Raw genomic sequence first — 26,449 nt, 5'->3', positions numbered from 1 at the left:
GGCCCAGTGATCTGAGAAAACTCTCCAAACAGCACAGGTATATTAAGACCAAAAAAATATATATAATAATAATAATAACAGCTATAAGACAAGATAAAAAATAACAAATAGAAGACAACAGATAGAAACCAGAAGGGGAAGAAGGTTGATCGTGGGAACTCTGATTTGTCCAGTGGTAGGAAGCCCAACCGTTCTTCATGAGGGAGAACTGTCCTCTTGGCTGTGCTTTCTGGACCAAGGCATCTTTATAAAGGAGGGCATTCGTCACTGTAATGGATAATAGGCTTGCTGACAATATTCACGTTTAAAATGCTGAAATGTGCAGGTATGTGGATTAAAATCTGGTTCTAAAAAGGCCCTCGCAGGAAGGAGGATCAGGTGGTCTGTCCAACCACGCACCCTTCTGACGGTTTGGCTTTGTGTTGGGGTAAGGACCGGAGGTGCCCGAGAAATGTCTCACACTGGTTTCTCAAGGGATTCATTTCTTTAATTGTGAAAATAAATAAATGAGCTTATGAGGAGGAAATGGAGACTTTTGTGACTTTAGAAAGGGCATCTTTCATCTCTTCAACTTCTGTGACACGGAAATGCAACGCAGTGTAGGTTCCTGGGATGACATGCGCTGGGGTCACCTTCACTTTGTATTTGTCACTCGGTGAGCATGCACTGTGATGGCAAGTCTGGAGTGCTCCCCCCTCCCTAGGACCCAGTCTTCAGCACCGACAGCCAGACAGTGAATAAGCGTGGAAGGGGAAGTGGGGACCGAGGTGGGGAGGACTTCCTGGTGATGTCAGCGGCCCTGTCGGCGTGCGAGGGCTCTGAGGATGTCTGATGGGGTCAACCACACTCGGTGCTGAGCCTGCAGGCTCATGCCTCACAATGGGGCAGCAGGATGGAGCCCAGGGTGGCCTGTGTCGAACAAAGAAGTCTGCCTTGCTTAAGGGATCAACTCTGGGGACAGAGGCTTTAACCACAAACTCCTCCTTAGGGGAGCTGATGGCCTCTTGACACAAATACAGCCTCAAGAGTGAAAGAGATGTGGGCTCAGTCCCCTTGGCTGTGACCCTCTGGGCAAGTGGCTTTAATTCCTGTGCCCCAGTCTCTTCTGCCGTAAAGATGACATAGAACGTAGGGTCGTTGTGAGAAGTAAGGAGGACAATGTGTGACGGGTCGAGGAGCTGGCTCAGGTGCTACAATGTGCAGTTTCTGCTCCCAAGAAGCCCCCGTGGAGGGGAGGCAGCCCCACCGATGACGCTGGCGGGCCATGGGCATGCTACAGTGCACACGGTGCTACAGAAGACTTCCTGGAAGAGAGGTTGCTCCGGGAGCAGAGGGAGAACCTTGCTTCTCACCTGATCTCAAACCAACCAACCCAGGTTTCTAAGCTACAAAGGATAAGACAGGGCACTGATGACATGATACTGAATCAGGGCACTCCTCCTCCGGAGAAATAGCGCTCTGTATAAGCATTAGTGCATTAATCCCCAGGACATCCTGGTGAGCAAGTTAGGTGTGGCAATACCCAATCCTAAGCTCTCGAGTCACTGCTGTGCAGGAGTCAGACCCACCGGCCTTGAGGAGAGGCTGGGTCCTCAACTCAGGTCACTGGTAGGGAAGAGCCTTTCACCGGAGCAGCAAGCAAGTGTTGACAGTGTCTGCTGAACAAGGGCAGCCTGGGTCTCAGGGGGCCCACAAGGCTGCAGGGAACCTTGGCCTCAGCCTCAGCTCAAAAGTACAAGATTCTGAGTCTTGTGAGCTCCTGGATCTGGGTCCCAAGAATTCCAAGGTCCAATCCTGCTTTAGGAGGAGGTCTGTAGATACCTCTGGAAGTCTGAGTGGGCTGGATCGCCATCGTACCTAAACACGCTGAGTAACTCTGTCCTCCCTCCTCTGAGTCTAAAATAACGTGTCACGAAGCGGTGAGGTAAGTAATAACAACACGGACAGCCCTGACCTTTCTGACCCTGCTGGGATTTGTTTAGCGTTCTGGAGTTCCAAAGGAGCTTTCCTCTTAAGTGGTTTGCTTCTCCACTGCCAAGAAATGTGCTGGTCTGGGCCTCAGTTGGAATTTCCCCGTTTCTTTAGTCCTAAGGTCCCGTGAGATGCTGCTGTTATTTCTACTCCGCGGATGAAGCCATGGAGGCTCTGAGAGACTAGATGGCCGGTTGGCCAAGAGTGAAATGGGGGCTGTGGGCACAGTCCTGGCGCTCCGCTCTTCAATGACACACTCCTACTTGACTTCATTTTCCTTCCCAGGCCGTTCAATAGGACTGTTTGTTAAACACGGTTCCCATTCCTCAGCAAAAAAGGAACGGCATGGCCGTGGGACACTGGAGATGCCTTGTCAATATGGCGGCCATAAGGCGGCTCTGTTAGGGAGAAAGCGCACAGCCCAACTATCCGGGACGTTGTTTTAACTGCTGTGTCTGGTGAGGGCTGAAGTCTCCACAGTTTTATCCTGACTCAATCCACGGGAGAGAGATCTTCGCGGCGACCGCAGCACAGACAGGAAGATCCAGTCAGCACCGAGTAATGCAACGTACCTGGAGCTCCCGTCTGACAGAACGTAACTAGAACCATCTAGGAAGAAGAACCGAGAGTTCTCAAACTGGATGTGTCACAGGCGTGTTTAAACAAAGGGGACCCAGAACTGCTCATCGAGTGCACATGCATCATGGGGAATGACACTACTTGCTGCTCAGTCAGGAAGCTCCGGCGTAGCTGATGAAGAGGCCTGAGGTATGTAACCCGCTGCCAAATGCGGCCTGGCTTCAGGGCTGTGCCCACCACCCCGATGCTCCTGTGATCCGCAACTCCCCTTTCTTTCTTCCTGTCTTGCTGGGCTACACCTCAGATGGCTTCATTGGGGTCTTCTTCCTCTGAGTGCCTTCTCTTTAATGAGTGGAATGTCTTTCTGGGGGTCCACGTGGGGCCCTGAGGCGGGGGCCAGGCCGCAGTCCCGTCCTTGGTGGCTCTCAGACTGGCTGCCACCTGCTGTCCAGAGCTGCCCCTGTGGGGCAGGCGAGTAGATCTGACTCCTCTACCAATAACCTCTCCATGACATCTTGAGCTCATAGCTCTCTGCCGGGTTTGACACCCCACATTTCCTGCGTCTCCTGGATACTTCCAAATGGCTGTGTTGCTAGGACCCCACGCTTAGCACGAGCCCAGCTGTGCCTCTCTCAGCATCCTCCCTACACGTGTTTGTTGCTCCTGCCCTCTCTGTTGGCTAACAATCCTGCTACCCTTTTGGACATTCGGTTTACAAGTGCTAGTCATCCTCCACTCCTTCTTCCTCCCTTCAGCCCTCAGTTGCCAAACCCTGCCAGCTGTGCCTCCACAAGGGCCGTCATTCTTCCCTTCTGCCTATGACTCTTGCCTCAGTCAGGCTCCCATCATCTGTAACTTAATCTCCTGCAAACCCTTCCTCACTGACGTCGTCACCTCATGCCTTATTAATCCATCTCTTGAATTGTATTGGAGTAACTTCCTAACCTCCAGTTGGACTCACCTTATTCCCTCAAAACCCTGCAATGTTGTCTCATGCCTATAGAATAATGGTGGCAAAAATGAGGGTGGTGGTGGTGGGGGTACTGTTTACCGAGTTTTACCACGTGCCAGGGACTTGAAAGTACTTCACATACATCTTAATCAAATTTCAAACATACCAGGGAGGCAATGACAATCATTATCATCAACTTATAGATGAGGAAATTAATAAAATCATGACATTTAACATCTCTATAATGAATCTTTACGCCACTCTCCTTACTGTTATTGTCTACAGCATCCTTCTATTCTCCTGCTAACACACAGTAACCCCAACTGTTACTGACCTCTGACCACCAAGCAGAATAGGCTCTGAATGGAGCGAGCCTGTAGGCTAAAAGGACTCTTCATCATTCTCTGAAATTCTTCTCATTTTTTTCAAGGTGCAGGAAAAACACTACCTTCTCTGCGAACCTCCCATACTTCATCCACTTGGACTTAATTGTTATCAACCTATGAAAATTTGCAGTTTGCAGAATCTGCGCTCATGTAATAGAAATGAGACAGAAAAAAGAAAATTTTCTAAATGACATATGTTACGTGTGTGCTTCCAAATAGCACGTACAATTCAAAAAAGCCACAGGACACTTAGAAAGTCAAATATGTAACTAAGAAGATCCATTTACATGCGACCCTGTTCTTGGAGTCACTATCGCCATCCTGGAACTGGTGAGAAATGTGCTTTGTTATCAGTGCCTGCTTTTTCCAAATCTGACTCTGGGAGACTATGGCAAACTTTAAGAAAAGTAAGAGCTGTGAAACAGAACTATTGGGGAATATCTATTCTTAGCTATTATCCCTTTTCACAAATGAAAAGGTGGTTTTTCAGAGAAAGAGCACAGGAAAAAAAGGAGAAAAGGAAAGGCTTAGAAGTCCAGAAACAAAGGAAATTATATCCACAAGGAAAATGGAAGTTTCACTAGGGAAATACAACATCTCAACTGTGAGCTGGGACTCAAAACAGAAAAAAATGTACTTGAACACTCTTAATTCTGCGACCACAAGGGCATTCTTTTGGAATAAATAGGGTAAATGACTTGACTGAATGACCATCAAGATATCTACTGCCTCCAAAGCCCTATCTCTAAGTCCACGCCCACAGGAGGAGTGGTGGGGAATTCCAATTCTGGGTCTGGACCAGCAAATTTCTGGGGGATGGAGAAGTGAGCCACACATCAAAGTGGCTGTTATCAGAAGTCCATTGAGAACTGGTCACACCTGCAATTCCATTCCTACGACAAATGTGCGATAAGAGCACAAGAAATGCCAAACTGAATTATACTGAGTCTAGCCAACCCAAGGATTCCACATTATCACAGGAACAGAGCCACGGTCCTCCAAAGTTGTGTGCCACGGGGGTGGGAATGTGCAAGTTGGGGTGTGTGTGTGTGAAGGAGGTGGAAATAAATAGAAAATATACGTAAAAGGAAGATTCTCCAAACGTTCCAATGGAAAAAAAAAATTTCTCATTGAAGTGATGCACACATTTACTTGACCCTTTGGGAAAGTTGTTTAAATAATTAAAGAGATGCAAGGTTTCCCCTGACCATTCAATCTTGACCAAGACCTCTGGATACAAATCTTATCTCAGAATGTTTTAAACAAATTACCTGTAATACAGGATGGCAAACAAAACAAAACAAAACAAAACAAAACAAACAAACAAACAAAAAAGCCATTCCTTCTTGTGTAAAAGTAGATACAGCAGGGAAAAAAGAAATCTTTTAGTATCACAGTTTTCCCTAATTCTTTTTTCAGGCTATCACGCAATTTCATGAATATTCCTATTATTCAATGATGCAACTTCCACCCAATTCCTTTTTCTCCTGTTTCATCGAAGGTGTGGCTCAAGTGGCTTCAGCTTCTTCCTGAGCAGACTACTCATCTTCCCGTGGTGGATTGTTTTTCCAGAAAGCCAGCTTCCGTGTTTACACTGAGGGAGGTGAATGGGCTTTAGGGGGGCCATGGAGGTGTCTTTTCCTCTGGCATGACCACCACTGGAAAGGCTCACTTCCCTTCCGGCGCCAACTCACCAGGCCTTTTTCTTCCGCCTGTGCTTGGACTCAATCATGCGTACAATGGCTTCCTCCTCATAGGTGTGGCCACACACTTTATTTTTCACCGGCTTCTTCATTTCCACCTGCAATCAAGGAGACATTCAGCTTTCAGGAATGATAATGATCCACTTCCAGTAACTTCTCCAAGTCACCAATTATTTGGAACTGTTTTTTTCCTCATCTGGGGGCTTCCTGTGTTCAACCTCGCAGTCTCGTGGCTTTAGATCATTGTGGGGGCAGACGGCCACGGAGGCAAATGCAGGTGGGCACCCATGTCAGCTGGCCTGTGAGCCAGGAATTGCTTGACACCCCCCATCCCACCGCACCCCACCCCTCCCATGGGGCATGGTGGACTTCAGTCTTGCCAGCCCGGGAACCTCCCCCATATCCTCCTGGACCTCATCACTTTCCTTTCCTGCCTCCTTACCCTAGATGGGGAATCGAGTTAGAAAGCAAACAGGAGTCTTTTGCCTCTATAAAGCGGATTGCTTGGTCTTTCCGGAAAGGAGGAAGGCGACAGTACCTGAGTAATGGGGCAGATGAAATTGGTCTGACTTTGGGTCACAATCATGTCTTCATCAACTCCTTCTGTCCCATCAGCCTCTCTGTCAGCTTGAAGACCATCTAGAGGGAAGAAGGGAAATCGCTGAGCCTCGTTGGTCTAACACTGTGCCAAGGACAGCAGGGAATGGAAGGAAGGAATGGAAGGAAGGAGGTTACTGCTTTCTCGGGGTCTGTTGGGTGGTAGGCAACCTTGCTAGGCAGTTAGATGCATGTTAACTCTTCTCTTAAGAGAATCCTGCAGGGTAGGATGGATTCTGCCCATTTTTTTTTTAATTTTAAAGATTTTATTTATTTATTCATGAGAGACACACACAGAGAGAGAGAGAGAGAGAGGCAGAGACACAGGCAGAGGGAGAAGCAGCTCCATGCAGGGAGCCCGATGTGGGACTCGATCCCGGGACTCTGGGATCACACCCTGGGCCGAAGGCAGACACTAAACCACTGAGCCACCCGGGGATTCCCGATTCTCCCCATTTTTGATAAGGGAACCGACTCAGAGCAGTGAGATAACTTTTTCAAAGAATTACTTTGTGAGGGAATACTATCCAGTAATCAAGACTGTGGCTGTGGAGTCAGAAGCGCCTAGTTATCTCTTTCATTTCCAGCTGTGAGACCTTGGACTAGCAAGATGCTTTTTTGGTAAAGCCTCTACTTTACAGCTTTGTTGCAAATTTTAAAAGAGAGATTAAAAGAGATGAAAAATGCAGCATGTTTACACAGTCCCTGGCACGAGGAAACATTAAATAAATGGTAATTACGTTAGCTAGCTCTGGGGTTCTCAAACTTTTTGGTCTTGGAACACTTTACTACTTGTAGATATTAAGGACCCCAAAAAACTTGTTTGGGTTATGGTTTATCGATATTTGCCATCGCAGACATTAAGACTGAGGATTTAAAAAATATGCATTAACCAATTCATTAAAAAAAAAAAATGCTGGGGCACCTGGGTGGCTCAGTGGTTGGGTGTCTGCCTTTGGCTCAGGGCATGATCCTGGTATCCTGGGATTGAGTCCTACATTGGGCTCCCTGCATGGAGCCTGCTTCTCCCTCTGCCTGTGTCTCATGAATAAATATATAAAATCTTTAAAAAAATACTACTACTCCTGGGGTACCTGGCTGGTTCATTCGGTAGAGTATCTGATTCTTGATCTCAGGATTGTTGAGTTTGAGCCCCATGTTGGGTGAGTGATTACTTAAAAATAAAATTTTCAAAACAAAACAGAACACAAATAACTCCAGGGGCACCTGGGCCAGCTCAGTTGGAGGACATATGACTCTTAATTTTCACGGTTATGAGTTCAAACCCCATGATGGGTAGAGAGATTACTTAGATTAATAAAACTTAAAAAAAAAAAAAAAACCACCTCCATTATTAAATGTTAACATAAATGATATCTAAAAAACTAAGAGTAATCATATTTTCCAGAACAACAAAAAAGAGATAAAAATGGCCTTGTTTTTATATCTTTGAAACTCTTCTTTACTGTTTGGCTTAATAGAAGATAGTTGGATTTTGAGGGGCACCTGGGTGGCTCAGTCGGTTTAGCATCCAACACTTGATTTCGGCTCAGGTCGTGATCTCTGGGTCCTGAGATTGAGCTCTGTGTTGGGCTCCATGCTCAGCAGGAAGTCTGCTTGAGATTCTCTCTCTCTCCCTCTGCCTTTACCCCTCCCCGTACTCTCTCTTTCTCTATAAACAAATAAATAAATACATACATAAATACATAAATCTTTAAATAAGAAGATAGTTGGATTTTGATATCTGTATATCCATCCAGTCTGTTGTGATAATACGTCACGTAGCCTCTGGAAAAAGTACACTTATGGAAAGAGAGTGAAAAAGACTAGTGACACCTTACTATTGTTAGGAAGATAGTTTGGGCCTCATAGGTACCCAAAAAGGCTCTCAGAGAACCCTAGGGGTCCCACACTTTGAGAACTGCTGAGCCCGTGCATGGTAAAGGTTTTGGATAGCCCATTTGATTCTGAAATCTCCGTTCTTTTTTATTTCATCACAACTTGCTCCTCACTGAGGGCAAACAGATGATGGATGGTTTCTGAATGGGATAATGAGACTGAGTAGCTCCGTGAAAGCCTTTATTTCCAGGGAAGGGAGATGTCCTTTTGTGCAAACATCAAAGATCAATAGCTTTTTAAAAGCAAATGTTGACAGTGTCTTCCTTCCTCTCTTTCCTGCCCCCCCTTTCCTGTCCTTCCACTCTTCTCTCTTCCCTTCCTCCTTTCATTCTGGCAAAATAACATTGACATTAAAAACTGCTTTGTTTTTAACGTGGGAGGAAAACCCCTGTCTCAGGTTCAGATGGTTCTGCACATGTTTCAGTTCCTAGAACTGACAGCCCTGGCCTCCCACCTTGGCCAGATGGAGTGTCTGTCCTACTGGGGGCAGGGAAAGGGCCACAGAGTGCTAGTTCAGGGTCACCCAGTCAACTAATAGCTGGCCCCCAGGCATTCTGCTCCTAATTACTCTGTTTTTTTTTTTTGGTAGGGGTTTCACCTTGTTTTAGCAGACTACTGTTATTTGTATGTCAGCTTGTTGTGTTTTCCTAGAGAAACATCCCTCAAAGCTCTCATTCCTTGAAGAAGGCAGGAGTGGAGACCTCTCAGGCAGAGCACTGGCCACTCAGGTACAGTACCTGGGGCTTTCTGGCTTTTCAAGGACCTGTAGAAATCTGTCTGAGACTTCGAAAGTCATTTGTTGGCTTCAGAATAGGATAACTACGAAACAGAATTAATAAATGCCAAAGGTCAACAAAATATTATGCTAACTTCATTGATTGCTGACTTGGTAATCAAAAATATTTCATTTGAAAGCCATATGTAGGCTGGAGTTAGGATTGAACTTAATAATTCCCAGGGAAGCAAAGAGACATGCTGATAAATGAATAGCCAACTATAAGTTACTTGTAGCCAACCTATTTCCAAAGCCAAACTCTAAAGATATTTTTCAAAATTTTATGTCAGCAATAAAAGTATATTTAATGTGGAGGTTGCCATATTTTAGTATGCTTACTGTGATGTGGGATGGGGCCTGTGAAGAGTTTAGGGACTTCCCAGGACCTGTCTTTGGTATTCACAGAGCAAGAGTTAGATAGACTCCTCGAGGATCCTTCATCAGCCCAGTGGTTGCTCACCATGGCTCAGGAAGGTTGGACAAGGAGCCAAGTCAGCCAGGCTAAGAGCATTCTGTCTCTTTAATTCTTCTAAAGCCTCCTTCTGTGGGTGGCTCCTGGTAATTTCTTACTGTGTGTTTGACAGTCAAAATTAGGGTCTCTCTTTGTCCATTCTTACAGGGTTTATCCTGAACTCATGGCAGATTTTTTTTTCCCTGATGGCAGAAATCTGACTGTATATGTGATACTGTGGAATTCACCAGAAAATCTGGTAGATGAATAACAGAGTTCAGCCAATGTGAAAGGCTGTGGGTTTGTTTCTTATTTTCTATTTTTAAATTTGAAAAGGTAGAGGAAGCAGCAAAGCACAAGGGAAACGCAATGCCGACCACTAGGGAGGGAGGAGTGGGGAACTCAGAACCTGTAGGTGGCTTTCAACATCCGTGATCATGAAAGAAGGTAACAGAAGTAAGACGGAGGAAGAATGCCAACAGTGAGTAATAGTCCACGGACCGAGAGTCTAAAAAGAGAAAGATCCTCAACAGCTAAACCTCTTGAGATAGAACATTTCCTCACCCGAAACCTATATTTATAGAAAGTGATATTAATGTTGGGATCTACGATGTGCTAACAAAAGGTCACATCTGGCAGTAAATATCAGTCACACTTGTATAGTTGATCCAAAGACAAAACCTCTTGATAAGCTTCATAAAAGGAAGATTGGAGAGAAGAATATAGATCACCTAAGTAGAACCACATAAGTTTTAAAACTGAGGTTATCTGGGACGCCTGGGTGACTCAGTGGTTGAGCATCTGCCTTCGGCCCAGGGCGTGATCCCTGGGGTCCTGGGATGGAGTCCCGGATCAGGCTCCCTGCAGGGAGCTGGCTTTCCTTCTGTCTATGTCTCTGCCTCTTTCTCTGTGTCTCTTATGAATAAATAAAAATCTAAAAAAAAACCCCGAGGTTATCTATCCTTAATTGTCTTGTACATCTGAGAAATCTGAAATCTAAAGACATTACAGATTTTGTTCGAAGTTAGGCAGGGGTTTAGTAAATTTAGGTCTAATTTCTTGGTCTGATTAGTCTGAACACAAAAACCAGTGTGTCGGTTCTGGGAGCCACCCTTTCCTCCAGATTATTATGTTATTAATAATAACACCTCAGGTTTACTGACTGCTACACAGCAGCCACTGTACTGAGCATTTTATATACATTATTGTATTTCATCCTCACAAAAATATCCCTGAAGAACAACTCTGCTATTATTATTCCTCTTGTATAGACTGGAAAACTTAAGCCCCACAATAGTTTTAAGGCAAAAGTAGGAAATAGCGATCTTATAATAAAGAAGTAAGTGGATTAAAGCAACTTAGTCATTATTAAAGAGATCACAAAAGTTTTCCTTGTCATAAAGTGAAACACAAGAAAATGAGTCATACTGGGTTCCATATACACACTCAGGGTATGTTGTTAGAAGTACATGGTCCCCGGGGGTGGTGGCAGTAGTTGAGTGTCTGCCTTTGGCTCAGGTCATGATCCTGGGGTCCTGGCATTGAATCCCACATCAGGCTCCCCATAGGGAGCCTGCTTCTCCCTCTGCCTGTGTCTCTGCCTCTCTCTCTGTGCCTCTCATGAATAAATAAATGAAATCTTAAAAAAAAAAAAAAAAAAAAGGAAGTACCTGGTTGGCTGTCAACTTGTGACCTGGTGGGCAAATCTCAAATATGCCCTCCCGTCCCGGCCTGGGCCCAGGGCACCCAAGCAATGGGCTGAGGGAGGAAGTGCAGACAGGAACTAATGTTTCCATAGTCCCCATAAGGGATGTGTCAGGGTATGAGTTAGTAACTTGGTCGTGATTTCTTCGGATGTCATGAAATGAACGGGAAGAGGAAAGAGAAACCATGGAAATGCTTGAAGTGATAACCAAGTATACAATTACAGAATTCTAGAAGTCTATGAATATTTTCCTGTGATGTAAAGTTAGGGGGTGGTGAGGGCATCTGTTGAACCCCGAGATGTGGGTTCATGGTCAGCTAGTTACGACTGGTAATGAAGAGCTAAAGGCCTCTCTGCCTTTATTGTCTCCAATTGGCCGTCATCCTTCTAGATGCTTGCTCAAGCCAAGACTTTTGGATTTATTCTTAATCACTCATTTTCCTTCGTTCTTCACATCTGAAACCATTGGCATGTTCTGTTGACTGGTTCTAAACGATAGTCCCTAAATCTAAATCTAGTAAATCTAGCCCCTTCTCTCGAGTTTTACCATATCCAAACCACTATGGCCTCCTGCCCAGACCTCTGCGGTAGCCTCCTACCTAGAATCTCTGCTTTGACAAGGGTCGTGATGCTCCCATGTGCTTCTCACAGCAGTGCTCACAGCCAACCTCCCTGACCAGTCTTCTCCCCACCCCCACCCCCACCGTGCTCCACTCCGACTGGTCTTTTCTGTTTCTGGAACGTGCCACTATCCAGGCTGTCTTTGGGCCTTTACACTAACACGACTGGAATGTTCTTTCTCCTGATCTTTGCTTTTCCTACTCCTTGTCATTTTGAAATGTTAATTTAAGCGTTATCTCTCTGGAGAGGCCTTCTCAGATGTCCCAGGCTACAAGGGGCCACCCAGGCTTGCTGTCACATTACTCACTTGTGAGGCTGTGACTCCACAGGGCACCAATCTTTACGCACAGCTTTCTCCCATCACCCTCCTTCACTCCCTTGCCCTCCCCATTCTCTTCCCGGAAAGCAGGGACTTCGTTGTCTTGCTCACGGGTGTTTCCTAGAGTCTAAATGTCCTTGGTATGTAGGAGGAGGTGTTCAATAAACATCTGATTAGTAAAGCGCTTCATCTGACAAGGCAAGAGTGGGCATATTTTTCCACAAGGATGTACTGAACGGATTTAACAGACGTGGCAACACATAGATACACACACACACACGCATCCTTGCACAATGATGATTTGATAGCTTTTCAGCAAATAACAGAGAGGACTTCACTCTAGCTTGGGGTGCAGCCCCGGACCCTGAATTACATGTCAAAGGCAGGAAGTAAATATAAGTTTTACAATTATAGTAGGCCGTGTGGTAATTATAAAGGAGAGTCCAGACATGGTCTTGTGGTCAGAAAATACATTTGGTCCTGGCCACACACAGCCCTAGTATTAGTCATTTGTCTGTCTTCAGGCATCCCAAATTTGGCTACCAGTAAGACAGTTTTATGCCAGCTGGGAATAAAAGTTGATTACTGTGTGCTTTTTCAATTAAGCCTGAACATTTTACTAAAAGTTCTTTTCTCTTGAACGTTGGTAACATATGAAGAAAATACTTTACGAATATTTACTGCCTGCTTGAGATGCCTATTGCACTGTCCAGTTTCTTTTACTTGCACTATTCTAGTACAGCCTATTTGGAGAGGCTGAGCTGGTACAGGGAAGATTTGGGGGCCTCCCCTAATGTGCAAAAGAACACAGATTCCAAGTTTGAAGCAGTATAGCTCAGTCGCTACAGAGCTTCAAACTGCTTTTGCATTTCCTGATTGCAATTCTGCAATTTCTGACTATTTCTCCCACACAGTAACCTATAGCTGGGTTGGGAGTGGCCCCACCTGGGAACTGGGGCTGAGACTCTAAGCAGAAAAAGGTGTCAGCAGGCTCAGTCACTTTGGCTTGGAATTTAGGAGCAGCGTGTGTGTGTGTGTTTGTGTGTGTTGTTTTGTGGTCCACTCCCTTATAGAGTTGTTTGTCCAGCATTGTATCTCAGTTTCTTTCTGAGACTGGTGGGCTGCCCTGAATGCTAGCTGTTTGGCTGGGCCAACTTGCCACTGAACACACTGATTCCTAGTTTCCAATAGTCTCTGGCTCTGCTGTGTGTGCCACTTTTACAGAAATAAGATACAGATCATGAGGGCACCTGGGTGGCTCAGCAGTTGAGTGTCTGCCTTTGGCTCAGGGCATGATCCCGAGGTCCTGGGATCGAGTCCTGTATCGGGCTCCCTGCAGGAACCCCGCTTCTCCCTCTGCCTATGTCTCTGCCTCTCTGTGTCTCTCATGAATAAGTAAATACAATCTTAAAACAAAAGATGCAGATCATGACCAGAAAGGGCTTACATAATTAAAGATTTCCAAGATGTCATAACTTTCACAGGATGGCAAGATTCAACAAAGACTGAATGAATACAATTCAATCAGAACACTGGCTAGAACACAATAAGGATCCAATAAATGTTATTCATTATGTGTATACATATATATTTATTTATTATAATTAATGTTACATACTTCAATAATTGGAAATTGTTACTGCCATTATTATTATTTTAGTCACTAGTGTGTGTGAGGTACTGTCCTTGGTATGGGCAAAAAACAGTCCTTGCCCTCAGGGAGCTCAGTCACATAGGACTATGTGTATAGAGTGCAAAACAGTCTGATGAGGATTATGCATATACAAGATACTGTGGGGGAGCAGCTCCTAGGAGAGAACAGGTCTGGGCTCTCTAAGGAGCTCAATACTGATCTGCGTCACTGAGAAGGCTCTTTCAACCTCTATCTCTGATGCAATTCTGCTGCCTCCTTAAATGTGAGCCTTTCATTCAAAGCCACCCCAGGTCAACATTCTAATCAATGTTCTTCCTTTTCAGAGCTGTCATCTATACTCATCTCAGATTCCATGTACTCGGAGAAGCTATCCAATCCAACCCAATCCAACACAGTCCCTGCAGCCAGTCTCCTTTGAAATCCGGTAACACCTGCTGTCTGTACTGTATTCTTAGCTAAAACTTCTTCATTATTCAGTTGTTTCAAGTAGATAGGAATTGTTTTCCAGAAAGCTCCTTGAGGAGAACTGCTGTGTGTTCAAGTCAAGCTGACTCAACTCATGGTGCATTATTGAACACCTGCTCTGTGCCAAACACCATACAAATGCCAGGTGTAGATGCAAAGAGGATTAAGATCAGGTGTGACAGGAGAGACCACTGCAAATACTAAACATTTTGTACAATGAATGTAATAATAATAAATGTGAAATTATAAGTGTGTTTTGAACAAAGTACACAAGTAATCCGGTGGCTCTCCAAAGGGGGTTGAAGAATGAAGAAGAACCTCCAGACAAAGTGATGACCAAGCTAGGTTCTTCTGCTGGGAGGTGTGGTAAGAAGTGGGAACTACTGTAATTAGGAACATGGGCGCTGGAGATGGCCTGCCTGGGTTCAAATCCTAGTTGTATCACTTTATTAGCTGGGTGTTCTTAGGCAAGTTACTTTATCTTTTCTTTGCTTCGGTCTTCTCGGCTGTCGAATGGAACCAATAATCATACCTGCTTCATGGAGCTGTATGAGGATTAAATGAGTTAATCTATGAAGAGTTCTTAGAATGAGGGTTGCCTGGGTGGCTCAGTTGGTTAAGTGTCTGCCTTTGGCTTGGGTCATGATCCCAGGGTCCTGAAACTGAGTCCTGCACTGGGCTCCCTGCTTAGTGGGGAGCCTGTTTCTCCCTCTCCTCCCTGCTTATGCTCTCTCTTCCCACCTCTCTCAAATAAAGAAAATCTTTAAAAAAATAAAAAAGGGAAGTTCTTAGAATAGTATCTGGCAAATAGGTGACAGTAAATACTGTTATGATTATTAATATTATTATTCAGAATTTCATAGAGCTAGCATAAAGTGCATGTGTGCAACATATATGCTCAATTAAGTAAAAATCATGTGCTATGGAATCACCCAGAGAGAAACGACATGACTGTTCAATCCAGGGTTCTAAATGGGATAAATCTTTCCATGGCCCAGGACAGAGTGAGGCCTAAATGAGCTCACTCGTAATTAGCTGACACAGCACTATCAACATCTTCAATTTGCTGTCCGTTTTCACTTCCATGACTCTTTCAACACACTCTCTCAAGATCTTGAAAGTAAACTGAATGAACAGTTTCAGATTATTTCTTCCAAATGAGCTGACACTATTAAGATGGACCCTTCCACATTATCATGTACTTGTTAATTTACCTACTCTTATTTCAGACATATCCTTTGTCTTCAGCTGACATCATGTATTAATTTGCCTCCATTTATTTCGTCAAAATATGTCATGTCAAATAGGAAGGTTTTATTATTTTTTTAAAAGATTTTATTTATTTGAAAGGGGGGTGGTGGGGAGCAGAGTGACAAGTAGACTTGTCCCAGGACCTTGAGATCATGACTTGAGCTGAAGTCAGAAGCTTAACCAACCTAGCCAGCCACCCAGGCATCCCACACCACAAAAAAATGAAGGCTTTAAAATAACAGAACCTATTGCATTGCATTGGTGGGGCAAAAATCAATCAGTCAAGATCTGGTCATACAGTATCCATCTCAAGCCAATAAATACTGAAAATTTCCTCAAACTTTGTACTTGGATTTATGGCTTTGTATAGGATAAGGTTTAATGATCTTCTCTAGGTTACCAAGCAAGAGCAGGGAATCTAACACACATATTCTATTTGTTTGTTCTGGGCGATTAACTAGAAAACCAAAGGATAGGGAAACCCTGACTTGTCGGCACTGAGAGGGTCTACAACTCTCAGTTATTTAGATCCGTGGTAGAGTACAAAGCAAGCGCAAATCAGAAGGCGAGAAATCTCATTCGGGCTCATCCTATGTATTCTTATTTTAGAGGGCTGGAAATATCACTCATCCAGGCACCTAAGACGGTATGTGCGATTTGTTTGTGTGTATCCTTTCCTATCTCTGTCTTTACACTAACTTCACTCCGTCTCCTCCCCTCCATTCTCAGTGCAGCTGTCCTTTTTTTTTTCTCCAAAAGATTTTATTTATTCATGAGAGACACAGAGAGAGAGAGAGAGAGGCAGAGACACAGGCAGAGGGATAAGCAGGCTCCATGCAGGGAGCCTGATGTGGGACTAGATCCCAGGTCTCCAGGATCACGTCCTGGGCCGAAGGCAGGCACTAAACCGCTGAGCCACCCAGGGATTCCCAGTGCAGCTGTCCTAACTCAAGCCCCTAGCCATTTCTTATTTAGAATATGGCAAAAAGTTCTCTATTCTTTATTCATCTTTCTGCCTCAGCCTCTCCCCAGTCTAGTCCCCCTACTCCAGGTAGTCATCTTTCTAAAACCATGGACTCTTAAATGTGGCAAGACTTCATCAGCTGGTCCAAAGCATCTTGGTCTCCTTCTGCAACCCACCTCTGTCGCATCCGCATGTCCACCCCAAACCAGTGACTGCCCACACTTGTCATGCTGTTCTGCGCATCTGCTAGCCCTTCACTGATCTACTTCTGACCACTCTTCAATACTCAATGCAAGTATTTCCTTGGTGAAGTCCCAACACAAAGGTGATCCCTCCTTCAGCTTCCCTAGTGTCTTTGTACATACTGTGATCATTTGTTTCCTTCTCTATCTTCCTTTCACACTGAATCCCTTTAAGGGATGGAACTCTGTCTCAATAAGCCAAGCAAGGTGCAAAAACTTAATAAATATGTTCAGTGAATGGTCAGTTGCTAAAACAAGAGAATGCTTTGACTATCGTTACATAGAAATTGATAAGATGAAAGCAGTGAAGAAGACTGTTTTGAAGGCTAATATTGTGGAATAAGACAACCTGGTTCTTGATTGAATTACTAATTTTCTAGAAGGGAGCCAAGTGACACTGCCTAGAATCATGCCACTCTACATTTTCTGCTCCGATTCTGTGCAAAAGCAAATTACCAAAATGCAAGCTGATAGAGGTCATATTCCAAGAAATGAATTATTCCACGTTATGCCTTTAGATCGGTTCTGGTTCTATTTGCTCTAAGCCATCTACACTGATAGGAAAGTATGATAATCAGTCATCAAAAATGTGAAAATTATCTTGCATTTGTTGAGCTTACCCAGGTCGGGCAGAGTGTATGTGCAGTGATGTTCCAGTAGAGCAGTTCTTATAACAGAAACACTGGGGAAATCTCCTTATCTGGCAGACTAAATTTAAGTGAACTATGGCATCACTACTCACAAGATCTGATAGTAATTGCAAACAATCTTCACCATCGGAAAACACTTATGTTATAACATGAGGTGGAAAAAATGAGATCCAAACTGTATATGTAGTATGCTTAATTACTTTTTTAAGAAAATATTTTATTTATTTACTTGAGAGAGAGAGAGAGCACAAGTGGTAGAGAGGGAGAAGCAGGCTGCGCATCAAGCAGGGAGCCCAATGCGGGGCTCGATCCCAGGATCCTGGGATCATGACCTAAGCCAAAGGCAGCCTCTTAACCGACTGAGCCACCCAGGAGCCCTGATTGATTGGTTACTTTTTTAAAAGGGGATATAGACAAAAGACTGAAAGAAAATGACAAAATACTGTAGCCCATTGTGTCCAGTTGATATTAACTACTGTACATGTGAGCTGACGGTACAGGGATCAATGGGGATAGCTAAGATTTCTGAAGAATAATTATCTAGCTCTTCCTTTCCATATCCAGCACTCTTCATGAGACCAAATAATACGTATAAGTAGGGCTGACAGCAATGGGGATGGGACGGATGTTTATTTGATTTGTCAAACTGAAACAAATTATGAAATCAAGTCCAGAGATCATAACATTAAAAAAAGGAACTTTAGAATTTATCCTTGCTCAACTTTAAAACTGCAGAGTTTCAGTTTTGGGTAACACAGGGACTATGACACCATTTCTAGCCCTAGTATTTTCTAGATGTATTATCCTAACATTTATACTATCTCAAACTTGTCTGCTCCCCTACAAGGCAATACATCGCAATTTAATTTCTTTTTTTTTTTTTTAATCTTTTTTTAAATTTATTTATGATAGTCACATAGAGAGAGAGAGAGAGAGGCAGAGACACAGGCAGAGGGAGAAGCAGGCTCCATGCACCGGGAGCCCGACGTGGCATTCGATCCCGGATCTCCAGGATCGCGCCCTGGGCCAAAGGCAGGCGCCAAACCGCTGCGCCACCCAGGGATCCCCTAATTTCTATCATATCTTTTCCCCATGGCCTCTCATTTCAGAGCTCCAGACAAAACAATAACAAAATACCTGAATAGAACAGAAGGCTTTAATGTAGAATAAAGCTAGTGCTAATACCATACTTTGTTTTATAAAGTTTCTTAAAATTAAATGACACATTTTTATCCCCCCAAGGATAGAAGGTAAAGAGCCACTGAAGCCATCCATTTAGCGATAAAGCTCAGAAAGGGAAGCTCTTGTGTCACTAAGTGAGACCGGGCCTAGAGTTGGGTCACATACCTGACTCCACAGGATTACTCAGCGTGGTCATTACAAAATGCCACAGAATCTTGGTGATAATTAAATATGCTTACTTTTTCTTACCACTTGCATTTTTAAAAGATTTATTTTACTATTATTTATTTATTTATTTATTTATTTTTAAAGATTTGATTTATTTATTCATGAGAGACACAGAGAGAAGCAGAGACACAGGCAGAGGGAGAAGCAGGCTCCTCTCAGGGAACCTGATGTGACACTCGATCCCGGGACGCCATGATCACGCCCTGAGCCAAAGGCAGGCACTCAACCTCTGAGCCATTCAGGCATCCCAACATTTTTTTTTTAAATAAAGATTTTATTTATTTGGTGGAGAGAGTGAGAGAGAGAGAGCAAGCGAGAGTGAGCATGAGTAGGGGGAGGGGCAGAGGGAGAAGCAGACTCCCTACTGAGCAGGGAGCCCGATGTGGGGCTTGATCCCAGGATCCTGAGATGATGACCTGAGCCAAAGGCAGATGCTTCACTGACTGAGCCATCCAGATGCCCCCTTTTTACTTGCCTTTGATGAGGATATCAATATTTATTTTTGATACATTTAAAGATTCTTCATTATGATGGCACAATGTAGTCATGTTAAAAAAAGAAAGAAAGAAAGAAAGAAAGAAAGAAAGAAAGAAAGAAAGAAAGAAAGGAGAATGATCCCCAAAGTGCACTCAGTATGGAAGAAATTTAAAAAGGTCAGAGCCTGAGGGTCCAAATCTAGTGAGGCTTAACAATGCTGTCAGCAACAAAAGTCAGCGAAGCCACCCAAATGTAGCTCAGCTCCGCAGCTTGCTGAGTGCTCAGAGCCAATCAGGGCAGGGCTACCCAAGCTTCCAACAGTAATGAATCCATAGACGCTCTGGTCGGCCTGGACATCTGTTTTTAGTTTTCAGGGTCTTGTCTGAAGTTAGTCTAACAGAAAACATACCAAAAAAAAAAGGCTGCCAAGTGGAAAGAAGTAAAATGAGATGGAGGGAGAGGGAGAGAAAGGGAGAAAGAAGAGGAGGAAGAAGGTGGGGAGGGAGGGAAAGGGAGAGAAGAAGACAAGACAAGAAGGAAGAAGCTAAGGGATGTGGGAAATCCTCAATACCACAGGGCCCAAGGACAGGCACCTCCGCTACCATACCCTAGCACCAAGGCTGGTCTGTAAGGCTTCCTTCCTCCCACTCCACCCACCACCCTTCACTTTCCACCCACTTTCCAACCTTTCCCACATGCAAAGGAAGACATGACTTCAAAATCAGGATCAGCTTAGGACATAGCTCTTGTGAGTGTGTACAATACATCTGAGTCATTTGTTCATTTTGTAAACATGAAGAAATCACACTTTTAAAACTTCCTCCTTCATGACATTCATAGCACTTGACAGAATGCTTAGCATGGAACATTGACTCTTTTCCTTATCCACACCCAAAGTGTCAAGAGGGACAGACTTGCTTTCTCACCCAGAGCTCACATCCTCCAGGGCAGGTGACAAGAGGGAGCATGACAGGGGGACACCTGGGTGGCTCAGTGGTTGAGTGTCTGCCTTTAGCTCAGGGAATGATCTCGGGGTCCTGGGATCGAGTCCAGCATCAGGTTCCTGCTTCTTCCTCTGCCTATGTCTCTGCCCCTTTCTCTGTGTGTCTCTCATGAATAAATAAGTAAAATCTTAATTAAAAAATAAGGGGGAGCATGACAGGGAGGCAGAAGCAGGATGCACAGTAGCTGTGGTGTCTATGAATGTAGGCCGAGCCACAGAGGAGCGCAGAGAACTGAGGAGCAGCCCAGGAGAGTGTTCTACTAGGGACATTGCCTTCCTCTGGGGAGTCTTCTCACTCAGAGGCCCCCAAGCCCCCCACCCCAGACATTTACACATCATCGGTAATTATCTGTTTACGCCACTGTCTCTCCCACTGATCCATAAACAACTCAGAAACGAGGACCACTTCTGTTCATCTCTGCATCCCTAGTTCGTGGTGCATGGGAGGGGCTGTGTCAGGACACGAAATCCAATCTTAAGGGGCCCTTGGTGGCTTAAAAATCATTCTGCTCACTGCCTAGCTCTTCTGCAGAGAAGGGTTTCTATGCACAACCTAGAGAGGAGTTCTGTAAGGCTTGGACTTCAGGACGGTGGGTCAAGTCCAGAGGTAGGTATCACTTGGCTCTGTCATCAATTGAAGGATAGGTGTTAAATTTCCTGCAGACTATCGCTCTTGATGTCTATTTATTAGGACAGAGTGAAGATGAGATAAAATGTTTTGCCCTCATTAGAGGAAAAAAAAAACCCTAATAATGCATCAAGACAGTAACAAAAACACCTTACGTAAGGAGATCGTTTCTGAAAGCACAAAGCAGGGTGACTGGATGATCTTGGTTTTCACTTTCAAAGCCCGTGGAGGGGTGGGGAGCAAGTCTTTGCACTCCTGTGTACAACCCACATCCATTCATAAGCTCCAGAAGATTGCATTAAAGTGAGTGAACGAAGAGAGTGGCCAGCAGTGACAAGACAAAGGAAGGAAGGAAGAAGAGTAAGAAGAGAAATGAAAGCTCTCGGGACTTGCTTTACGAACTCGACAGGAAAATACAAAGATCTCAAACAACTCCCTTTCTGAGCTGAGGATGCTGCTGCTGGCTTACAGCCACACCCTCCTGCCTGGAGTGGGGGGTCTAATCTAGATCGGGGGTGAGTGGTGAGAGACCACCGAAGAGTGGCTTGTATCCTCCCCAACATTGCAGGACAAACCTATGTGATGGCTGTTCCATTTCTCTGACTACAATTTTCTTCTTCAGCTAAAAAGGTCTCTTAAGACAAAAGAAGGGGCACCTGGGTGGCTCAGTTGGTTAAGCATCTGTCTTTGGCTCAGGTCATGATCTCGGGGTCCTGGGATTGAGCCCCACATCAGGCTTCCTTCTTGGTGGGGAGTCTGTTTCTCCCTCCCCCTCTGCTCTTTCCCCCCACCCCCAACTTGCGATCTCTCTCTCTCTCTCTTTCTCTCTCTCAAATAAATAAAATCCTAAAAAACAGAAAACAAAAGAAAACCACGGTGGGGCTACTTGTTGGGTGACTGGAGAAGACTCTCACTCTGACATCCTTGACCATGAGCCTCCCCAGGGAAAAGGTAGCAGGGGATTCAAGAGCGAATAAAGGAGGCAGCCTCAGAACACATCAAGGAGGCAGAGAAATTATGTAGGGGAGGTAATGAGCACACTAATTATAGGGGTCATCACAAGGCGCAATGGAATGAAATTAAGGAAAGGAAAATGTTCATTGTCAGGAAAGACGCTGTTGGGCCCACTGGGGGAGAGGTGTTTCCTGTAGTCTTCACACAGACCGGAGGCCATTCATCTGAACGAAGTTGGTTCAAAATGAGCTAGAAATTATTGAGAGGGAATTTTATTTTTGTTACCAAGAGACTAGGTTACTTGATGACACACAGAGGCCTCTTGTATCTAATTTTATCACTGTTCTCTCTTCTAAATTAAATAGTAAAATAGCAAATGATAAAAAGGCCTATGACTATTTCATTCCAGAAATATGATTCAACATCTAAGGAGATCAAAACTGGCAACACAAGAACAAGTAAGAAGAATGGAATAGAGTCAGACATGCTTCAGTTTACAAGGGATTTACAGAGGGGATCTAACTAAAAGGGAATACTAAAGATAGGGCTTGTTTCTCTTACTTTCCAGAACGAGTTCAGTTACTGGATTTTTCGGAACTCATACAAAGACGCCAATTTAGCCTCATCACCATCAGTCAGCGGGAAGGAGCATTAGCTTTCAAAGTTGAACCCCAGTTTCATAATGACATCTAGTACCATCCTCAGAGCAGTTGGGTAGCTGAAACCTGGAGCTCTGAACAAGGTGAAAAATTAAGCCAGAAAAGCACTTTATTTCTTAATTTTTTTTTAGATTAAACAAATTTATTTATTCATGAGAGACACACAGAGGAAGAGACATAGGCAGAGGGAGAAGCGGGCTTCCCTGTGGGGAGCCAGACGAGGGACTCCATCCCAGGACCTGGGGATCATGCCCCAAGCCAAAGGCAGATGTTCAACCACTGAGCCACCCAGGTGCCCCAAGAAAAGTTATTTTACTTATTAATGGGGGGGGGGGGAGGGCGAGAGAGAGAGAGAGAGAGAGAGAGAGAGAGGCAGGCAGAGACATAGGCAGAGGGAGAACCAGGCAGGGAGTCTGATGCGGGACTTGATCCCTGGACCCGGGATCACACCCTGAGCTGAAGGCATCCCAAGAAAAGCATTTTAGAGTCAGGTGTTCTAATATTACTTGGTATTTTCCCAGTATTCTTACTATGTAAATGCCTCTTCAAAGGTGTGCTATGCAGAGGGCTTGTCTGCTTGCTTCCTCCGCCAGCCACCCACCTGCCACCACTGAGTGATGTCCACCGTGTGTGGTGGGCCCTGTGCACACCAAGGTCAGTAGGACAGAACCCATGATCTAAGGGGCTCACCGTCTATTGCTGGGATAGAAAGTGCCATTCAAATCCGGTGGGCTACGTTCTGTGAGCTTCAGGCATGGGCTCCAGAGGAGAAAAAGCAATGCTCAGCAGGGTGGGGAGCTCCTGCCAGGTCCACAGGCAAGAGATTAAGGTGCAATTTGGACAACTCAGTGTGGGCTCAGGAACACCGGGGGGAGAGGAAACTGGGAGCGGATGGGACACAGGCAGATCTGAATGACACAGATGCTGCTAAGCTGAGACCCTTCTGCAGCAGCAAGGTGTCAGGGCACTTTTGGAAATTTATCCTCTCTGTATGTGAATTATGAACATGTAATATTTTTAACAAGATCTCAGGGTAAGTCATGTCTGGTGATGAGGTGCTCTGTGCCCTCCCCAGTTTGTTGGCTCGTCCTTGTCCTTCATATCAACTATAAATGCAGGGCTAGAGCTATAAAGAGAATCCTTTAAAAACCTTTGGTCTGATTTCAGATCCGAAGATGTCTTAAGCACTGTGATGGTCTGATCCGATCCTAATCAACAAACCTTTTCTATAAACATGCAATTTCACCCTACATACTCTATTACTCCTGTAATACATTTATTACAATTCTACTACTGACTACAGACATTGTATTTTGAAAGGACAGACAGCCCACAGGCAGATTTAAAAGGAGTTTACGACACTCAGGATTTTATAATGCAGGCTTTCATCTTGTACAATATTAACTATATAATTGCTAACTTGATTTTTCTTTCTTTTCTGTATTGCTTCTGAGACTCTGATGGAATGTTTGCTGCCATTGCTAATGAAATTCAGAGAAGGACCATTGGTTTTTAACTCCGCTTGGGAATTTTGATGCAATAGATGTTTGCACATTGCTGTCAGAACAAGTAAGATTCCTTATTCCTAAGTGCAAAGGGGACGTGGCTTTTCAGAGGAAAAGAGAGCAGAAAAGTCAAGCAAAGGGGACTTTGGGAAATTTGGCAGGAAGAAACTTTTGGGTTCTGTTGATCTGATTGTATAAGAAGTATTTTCAAGAGCTTTTATATAATAGGTAAATTTTTTTTCAACCAACATCTAGGGTAGAAAGACACAATGGCTCCAAGTCAACTGTTTGCCAATTATAAGAAAAGAGCCCTTTGGTGGAAAGTGCATGGGAATGACTGGAAGTTCCCACCTCTGCCACCAATCAACTAAGTGACCTGGGAGGTTGTGCCACTTATATATTGTTTTTGACCTTGTTCTCTCTACTACCTGATAAATAAGGGGATAAGAATAGGAGGGAGGGTAGACTCTGTAGTCTCAAAAACCTATTCCAGTTTTAAACCCTTCATTCTTACAATCTATCAGAGTTTTACCCACAGAGGAATCAGACTATGTTTAAACAAATAAACAAAAAAAGGTTTTATTGAATATTGAGGTCATCAACTCAAATGACTTCTCACACTGATCTGAAGGCTAACTTGTGCTTTTAAGAGTCGATCTATTTGCAAACCAAACTTGCACAACATCTGATTTACGCTACAGAAATATATGGCCAATAATAACCTAGCAAATAAAATTTGGATTTCAAGTGATGAAAACATGTTTCACTATGACCAATCTTAAGTATAAATTGAGCAACAGAGATGGTCACCCAAGTATAGCAGGTAGGTGCAATGTGGTTATTACTAACATTTTGAAAACTGTGTTCAGGAAACCTTATAATCACGGCGTTATTTTACAAGAGTCAATGGACTACAAAGAAGAATTATGTTCAGACCCGTCATTCACTTAAAGGAAGAGGATGGTTGCAAGTCAGCAACAGTAACAGAAATTAAATCGGTGGCTGGAATATGCTTTCCCAGTGAGATGAAGCAAACATCTTACTGAGCCATGGACTCTTACCTTACAGCAAAACAGTTGCCTGTTCTTTTCATTCCTCATTATCGCAAAACCCTCATATAGACTAACCCCATTTATCTAAATTATGATTATGTTTTCAAAGGCTTGTAGGAACTAGTTGCAATCCATGCAAACTCATCATCTTACAAATATTAACTGGTCCATCGGTCACTGAAAAGGGCAAGAAGATCAGAGGTGGGGATAGCACTGTATGTAGATGGCCAAATCATGGTAGTAATCAGGGCAGACGGTTCCCTTAGCTTCCAGGTGACTTGCTGGTGTAAATGTCTATGTTGTCAGCAGGACCGACAGTTGAAAAATATGAAAGAAACCACACACTGGAGCCAGTGTTTTTCTTGGAACTACTATTTAAAGATGCACCAACCTGGAAGCCCAACATAGTCCCAAGTAGACTAACATGTGGCTTACAAAGAATTTTCAAACGAGGAACTCTCATCCCCCAGAAGAGCAACCTGCATGCAGCTAATATTTAATCCTCCATGTTCCAGATGGTAAAACGTCATCTGTGGCCAATGAAACTGTATTACTGACCATGTGAATTCCCTGGTGGGCTGCTTCTCCCATTTTTGCTCCACAGTGGTTTCACTCAACAAGGACCACCAGTATCCTTCTCACTGCTCTGAGTCCATGCTGATCCTTACCAGCCTTCCACTGCATGTGCATGTGACCAGACGTCCCCTCTGCCCCCCACCCTGCTTCTGACTGAGGCCATGTGCAGTGCAGAAGGGGCTGGAGCTCAGAGCCATACCTGGGGAAAGTCCTGCTTACCCCTGCTGTCTGACCTCTGGCAAGTCACCACTAAGATCCATGAGCCTTAGTTTCCTCATCTGTAAAATGGGACTGTTCTAAGGACTGAGTATTGAACTGAGTGCGGACTTTAATTTAATCAAGTCATTGATTATTTCATGTACTCAGCCCACAATAAAGCACTGAACAGCTCCTGTTCCCTATATTCTAAGATATTGGATGTGTCTGCTTTTGCTTTCTGCTTCAATTCTGTCTTTTGTATCTTCTTCAAAACCATTTCAGTGACCCATTCCTGCTGGCTTTGGGGTCCCGCCATCCTTAACTTTCTCTGTCCTCCTCCCTGGGCTACCAGGTGCTGTGTGATAATATATGGCCTCGCCCAGCTGGTTATTTTCCTAGTCTTGGCTGTTTATTTTCTTGCTAGACCGTCAGCACACACGGAGCCATAAATGATGTTTTCTGAGGATCTATCTCCCCCAGTGCCACCACATTATCTGTGTAGATGGCACATCAACCTACCTACCTACTTTGAACTTTCCCCTTTGGTGAAGCAATACCTGGTTCTCAATACTTAAACACCCTAAATCATTAGTAACTCTTTTTATACATGGCATATGCTTATCTTTCTTTTCTGAGCCTTCCTCTTTTCGTTTTCACTGGGTCACGTCACCATGTCAATGATCTACCAAATAAGCGATCTCTGGTCATTTTCCACTTGTCCTTTCTTGATCATAATTTGGATGACTGCCAGAGCTTGTGTGGCCCCCTCCCCACCGGCTCTCCAGCCCCCCTGGCCTGTGGAA

The 26,449-nt window shown here is 44.3% G+C and overlaps 1 protein-coding gene and 1 long non-coding RNA gene across 9 annotated transcripts in view; one reads left to right on the top strand and one right to left on the bottom strand.

The window, feature by feature from the left end:
• The window catches only part of NSMCE2 (NSE2 SUMO ligase component of SMC5/6 complex), a 214,119-nt gene that overhangs the window by 1,592 nt on the left and 186,078 nt on the right, over nt 1-26,449 (bottom strand). For all 8 annotated transcript variants that reach the window (XM_077847191.1, XM_077847197.1, XM_077847194.1 and 5 more), the window contains 2 exons: nt 6,130-6,230; nt 5,583-5,689 (listed from right to left, as the gene is read on the bottom strand). In XM_077847191.1, the coding sequence (XP_077703317.1) occupies nt 5,583-5,689; nt 6,130-6,230 (208 nt within the window). The remainder of the gene's footprint in view (nt 1-5,582; nt 5,690-6,129; nt 6,231-26,449) is intronic.
• On the top strand, nt 1-26,449 carry LOC144283298 (uncharacterized). Its single transcript, XR_013351739.1, has 5 exons — nt 1-2,739; nt 3,933-8,815; nt 13,936-14,036; nt 23,770-23,884; nt 24,690-26,449. It is a non-coding gene; the product is annotated as an uncharacterized LOC144283298 (long non-coding RNA).

This window comes from Canis aureus, chromosome 14, assembly GCF_053574225.1.
Source record: "Canis aureus isolate CA01 chromosome 14, VMU_Caureus_v.1.0, whole genome shotgun sequence".
Lineage (NCBI taxonomy): Eukaryota > Metazoa > Chordata > Mammalia > Carnivora > Canidae > Canis > Canis aureus.
Note: the sequence above shows the minus strand (reverse complement) of the source record. Positions and strands in the feature narration are given on the sequence as shown.